The sequence below is a fragment of the Fragaria vesca genome, linkage group LG1 (assembly GCF_000184155.1).
Source record: "Fragaria vesca subsp. vesca linkage group LG1, FraVesHawaii_1.0, whole genome shotgun sequence".
NCBI classification, from domain to species: Eukaryota; Viridiplantae; Streptophyta; class Magnoliopsida; order Rosales; family Rosaceae; genus Fragaria; species Fragaria vesca.
The window spans coordinates 6,961,204-6,967,205 of NC_020491.1; the positions used below are offsets into that span (position 1 = coordinate 6,961,204).

The 6,002-nt window shown below is 36.7% G+C and overlaps 1 protein-coding gene across 1 annotated transcript; it reads left to right on the forward strand.

Annotated features, from left to right (window-relative positions):
- The first annotated feature begins 2,964 nt into the window (after window positions 1-2,964).
- On the forward strand, window positions 2,965-4,827 carry LOC101302102 (protein TIFY 10A-like). The gene is made up of 5 exons (XM_004287607.1): window positions 2,965-3,232; window positions 3,367-3,553; window positions 3,688-4,094; window positions 4,191-4,248; window positions 4,375-4,827. Exons 1-5 carry the CDS (start codon window positions 3,088-3,090, stop codon window positions 4,484-4,486), a joined length of 909 nt encoding a protein of 302 aa, XP_004287655.1. The 5' UTR covers window positions 2,965-3,087; the 3' UTR covers window positions 4,487-4,827.
- Window positions 4,828-6,002: the final 1,175 nt, after the last annotated feature.

The following is a 6,002-nucleotide window of genomic DNA, read 5'->3' on the forward strand; positions in this document are numbered from 1 at the left end:
TTTCTTTATTAAAACTAGAAATTATCTATACGAGCGACGCAAGTCGTGATTTCAAGTTTAGAAACCGAGTACGGTTATTTGTTGATTTTTTTTTATCGAAGTGAGAAACTAAGCAATTTTAATTACGTCAGCAAGTTAGTTACACAACCGGCTATCCGGTCAATATTCAAGCCGAGGTCCACGAGAGTAACCCATCAAAGCCAGACAAACTTAAATGCCCCTCAATCATGTTGGGCGCAAATTGATAGGAGTTTAGACTCGAACTCTATACATAAGATTTACATACTAGACACCTTGACCAATCGTACCATACCATATGATTTGTTTTATAAAAAAAATGTAAAATACAAGACTATACGGTTGAAACTAAAACACATTCAATATATGTATTGTTCATACAAATGTGTTTGGTGTGCCTAAACTTTCAACTTTCTTTATCAAAATTACAAACATCATAGTATTTTAACAAGGTTTTCATTTGAGTCACATGATCAACTACTCAAATGAAAACCTGTAAGTGTAAAAAGAATCATGTTGCCTGAATACAACTGAACTGAGCAAAAGAATATCCCATTCCATTCCCATTCCCATATTACCTGGTTGGAAATTGGAATGAATCCAAGTCGAAATTGGCATCTGCATTTTCACAAAAAGCAGGGTTTGTCTACGTACGGCTCACCGTATTCTAATCGTAGTTGGGCCAGGGGCAACGTGATCTTGCCGCCTTCTTTTATTTTCCCAAAAATTAAGAAAAAAAGCAAAAGACCCGCGCAAGTTGCTGGGGCCCACTTGACGGTCCTTATCACCAGTTTGGCACCTACAGGATTGCTCTTAAAAGGCCCAACCACGAACCCTAACGGCGAACAACGCCGTTTACTGCAAGTGTCGGGATACGAATTTACGGAAATGGCCGCACGTAATATATCCATGTGTTTCGGCATGTGGGGCATTTAATGGAAATGGATGGTTGGTGGGGGGACCATGGGTGTGTTTGACTAGTTGACTCTTAAGTAACACATAGCTGGGTATCACATGAGAAATTATTCATTATTTATTGCAATTTGGGCGCACCACACACTCACACATCCCTTTCTCATTTCTATCTTTTTTTTTACCATAGGGCTATTTATTTGTTTAATTATCTAAAATATATTCTCAATATTCCGTAGCAGTGAAAAAGTACAAATTACAACAAAATAAATCTGCAAAATAAAGATATAAGTTGAATATATAAATTTTTAAATAATAACATTGGTTAAAAAATAACTATTTTTAGATAATCAATTTCTTGAAAACAAGACATTTTGATTCACATAGGTCACTGTCAAAATTAAAAGTAACGTATCATATTATTGTGTGGATGATGTCTTTCTACGCACTCGTGTGCAACTGATGATATGAAAGTCGGTGTTCCATGATAGATGCGTAACTTTTTGAACATGCATTCAAGTATGACATAAGAGGTGTATGAGAGAACATGTGTGTGTAATTCAATGTATTGGTTTGGTGTCCATGACAAACTCACAAAAAACCAAAGCTTCGACAATATTTCATATAGTGCATAGCATTTTGGACATCTTTTCCAATAATGATGGAATAACAACTAAAGTTCAAAAAACATACATGCACCACATGTTAAAATTTATTTCTCGGGTCTTCTTTTTTCAATGAGAAAAAAGAGAGTTATTAATATGGTTATTATTAAACTGTGATGATTTAACCATAATAATGTGTAATGTATTCATTATCGTTGGGGTGACGACGTTCCACCCACTAATCTTATCCACGAAAGATTTAAAAAGGACAAATTTTTCTTCCATATATGCTGCGTAACTTGTTAAATATGCATTTAAATATGACATAGAGGTGTATGAGAGAACAAGTGTGTGCAATTCAATGTATTAAATCGGGGAATCTACGTTACAATTTTTTTCACAGAGAAACAAACATTTGTCCACGCTTTAATGCATAACCTTTTAAACGTTCTATACCTTTTGAACATATTGTTCAAAATAACAGAACAACAACTAAAGTTTGGACAGAATCGACATAAACCTATCTTTTTGATAAAAATAGAAAATGATTCAATATGGTGTATATTTAAATTGTAATGATTTAACCATAGTAGTTTGAGTGACGACATTTCTACGTACTCGTTTGTAACTTATTGTATTGAAATTAACGAGTCTACGCTATATTCTTATCCGTGAGATGTTTGAAGAGAACTAAACTATAGAACCGAATATATGTCTTCCATATATGGTGTGTAAATTTTTAGATATGCATTCAAGAATAACATAAAAGGTCTATGAGAAAACATATGTATGTGATTCAACGTAATAAGTTAATGAATATGCATTATAATTTTTTTTAAAAGAGGCTCGTGTAGAATCACATCTTTATCCACGCTTTAATGCATAACCTTTTGAACACATCTTACACCTTTTGAACATCCTATTCAAGAATGATAGAACAACAACTAAAGTTTGAACAAAATCGACATACACCAAAGAATACATAAACCTCAGAAAAATAGAACATTATTCAAAACGGCAGTTCGTAAAATCGTACTGATTTAACCAAAAATAGAAGTTTATATGAACATGAAAATGGTAGTATAGCAAATAAGTACCATATCGGGGGTGGTATGTTACTGGGTAAAGCGGCAAAACAAGCATGGTGGTGTTTATTAGGTGACGCAAAGAACACGTGTTTGAAATGGAAAACTGACGGCGACCGATGGCAGCAAAAATAAAATAATAGAAAAAATAAAAAAACATTTCTCGTAGTCGACCTGGGAAGTTGCGAAGAACCCAACTAACCCAGCCCGGCCTTACCATATATTCCTCGTGCTTTAATTCATAAACCACGAATTATAATATTCAAAAATTAAAAACAAAAAAATGTTACTATATTAGAAAAATTAAACCAATATATATAGATAAGCTTGCTCCTCCCTCTTCTCTCTCTCTTCTGTAAGATAAAGCCAGAAAGCAGAGCCTAGAAGAAGAAGAAGGCTCCGGGTTCTGTTCTTGGTTTTGTCTTTGTCTGAAAGATATTTTGGGTTTTGAATTTGGCCGCCGGGAAATGTCGAGCTCGTCGGAAATGAGAACGGCGGAGAAGGCCCCGAGTTTTACTCAGACTTGTAGCATGCTGTACCAGTACCTGAAAGAGAAGGGTCAGGTGGGAGATCTGAACCTCGTCGACATGCAGTTCCCTCATGTCAATAATGGTCAGTGTTTTCCGGACAGATATATAATGGTCATGTGACTCATGTCCGAGTTTTTTGCTCCTGAAATTTCTCGTTGTTGGATTTTGTGTTTGTGTTGAGTTGTGTTTTGAATAAATTTCTGCTTTGTTTTTCAGGGAGTGGTGAGATTTTCCGGCAGAGGGCTCAGCAGCAACAGCAGCCGATGAAATTTTTTCCGGTGATGGAGAAACCGAGGAATGTTCCGGCGGCTCCCAGAGGCTTCAAATCCAGGGATTTGTTTCCTCAGCAAGCTGGATTTGGGTCTTCTCTCCCCAAGATGAGTGATTTCTTGGGTGATTTTAGGTACGCCTTAAATCCATTACAGTCTAATACTAATTGGGATTCTGTAAAATTCAAATGGTTTGATTTGATAGGAGTGAATGGTTTTGATTAGAGGATTGTTGTAGACTGATTCTAGCTTGTTGAATATGTATCAGTACTGTGAAGAAGACTTTGCCCCAGAAGGCCCAGATGACCATCTTCTATGGTGGGCAAGTCGTTGTGTTTGACGATTTTCCAGCTGAGAAGGCCAAGGAGGTGATGCTGTTGGCTAGCAAGGAAAGCTCCAAGAGCCACCAGATGGCTCAGGTTTCTGCTCCGGTGAAGACCAACACCACAACTATTTTTGGTACTCAATTTGGGAAGGCTCCGATCAATTCTGGCACCGCCCCGGTGGTTCCTCCGAGCTCAAATTCTTTCCCCAATCAATTTGGGAAGGCTCCGATCAATTCCGGCACCGCTGCGGTGGTTCCTCCGAGCTCAAATTCTTTCCCCAAGTTCGGCAATCAAGTGATTCAGCAGCAGGAGGCCATCAAGCCAACCCCCACTCGTCCCGTCATTACTGGTAACCTTTCCGAACTCGTCACTCTGTTTGGACATGAGGCAATGGTATATGTAACATGTTTGTGATGAAATTGTATTGGTTATTTTTTCATTGCAGATATACCAATGCAAAGGAAAGCTTCACTGCAGCGCTTCCTGGCTAAGAGAAAGGATAGGTAAGCTAAAACCAATCTGTCCTTGTTTTATCGTGGATACGCATGTTTGGTTTAGGTTTCGAATTTGACATTAAGGTGATTGGTTATGATGGTCTAATCGGGTTATTTTCTTTTACAAATTTACAGGATGAACAACCTGGCTCCCTACCAAATGAGCATCGCTGGTCTTTCCGCCCCTTCAAAGCCGGCAGCCGATGGCAAGTCATGGTTAGGCTTGGCAGCTCTCCCAACCCAGTAATCTCAGCTCCAATTATATGATGCATACCTAGGCTTCCTACAGATTCCCAACCTCCCTTCAATTTCTTCCTACAGATTCCCAACCTCCCTTATTCGATTAGCTTTTCAATTTTGGTGGCTTTAAAAAGCCTGGAATTTCGTTTAGTTTGTTCTTTAATTTCCCTGTTCAAGGCTTGCCGCAACTGCTCGAGCTTGCCATAGATCATCTAACTGATTGATTAAATCTCAGTTTCTGTAATTAAGCAGCTCCATATCAAAGCAAGGAACTGTATCAATGATAAAAAGTTTATTATTTCAGTTTCTTAGTGGGTGTATCATAATATCTCATATATATCTCTTCAGATAAGAAAGCATAGTTGATAGTTTTACTCGGCATGTTAAACGTTCATCGATTTTGTGTGGTGTTTGAAATCCTCTATCGTTTCCATTCATTTCATGTGGCCCGTTTTGTTCTTGTGGTGCCCATTTTATAAAGTGAAGAAGACAATGGTGCAATACACATGCCTTGTGTTGTGCTAACATCAAAGTAGCCTCTTCCATTGAGGGATCCCTATTTTAAGTCATTTATAGGGATAGGGCATTACACCAACTTCCCGATTATAATTTTACATCTCCACCGTTCATATCTTAGGTCTATATGAGTAGATCACTTCTACAAAATTTCATATGATTTGGTGATCGTTAAGGTTTTCAAAAGTTTGATTTAGTTTTAATGATCTTGAACGGTCCAGCTTATGTCAAACTAAAACCGTTGAAGGTCATTAAAACTAAATTGAACTTTTGAAAGCCTTAACGATCACCAAATCATATGAAATTTTGTAGAGGTGATCTACTCATATAGACTTAAGATATGAACGGTGGAGATGTAAAATTATAATCGGGAAGTTGGTGTAATACCCTATCCCTATAAATTACTTAAAATAGGGATCCCTCATTGAAAGGGCCCTGAACATCAAAGATATTATGTCCATTTGCTTTTGAAATCCATGTGCACAAAAAGTTTGTTGCTAAGATGCCCCTTCTTTCCCTATTTGGAAAACATACCACGTCGTATTTATCAGTTTTTGGTAATTAAAGTGGTAGATGCTGGATTTTATCATTATGATTAATTTTAATTTACACCTCTGAGACTTAGAGTTAATATCATTTCACTTTTTATACTTTTAATTTTAAAAATTTATCTTCTAAAGTTTTCAATTTTCATAAATCATGCTCAATTGCTGAAATTCCGTTTAATTCAGACGTTAATTTTGACTTCATAACTCATTAAAAGGGCTAAAATAGTATTATAACAACATAAATCGTCTAAGATTTCATGTCATCATTTAATCTTTGATGAAGAATAAAGTGTAGAGACAAAGAGATAGCAAGAGAGTCATCTTATTCATTGATAGGAGCCCTTTATATAGGGAATTACACAATACCAATATGGTAAGGATATGAATACATAGATCTAGTCTAACTACATATCCTATTGGCATAAGGCCAAGGCACACATAGAGAATATCCTAGAACAC

Excerpts from the sequence above, each read along its gene's own strand:
- LOC101302102 (XM_004287607.1), top strand. The coding sequence starts at position 3,088 with ATGTCGAGCTCGTCGGAAATGAGAACGGCGGAGAAGGCCCCGAGTTTT. Across the intron at positions 3,233-3,366 it reads GTTCCCTCATGTCAATAATG|GGAGTGGTGAGATTTTCCGG; the intron begins GTCAGTGTTTTC and ends TTTGTTTTTCAG. Across the intron at positions 4,095-4,190 it reads CACTCGTCCCGTCATTACTG|ATATACCAATGCAAAGGAAA; the intron begins GTAACCTTTCCG and ends TTTTCATTGCAG.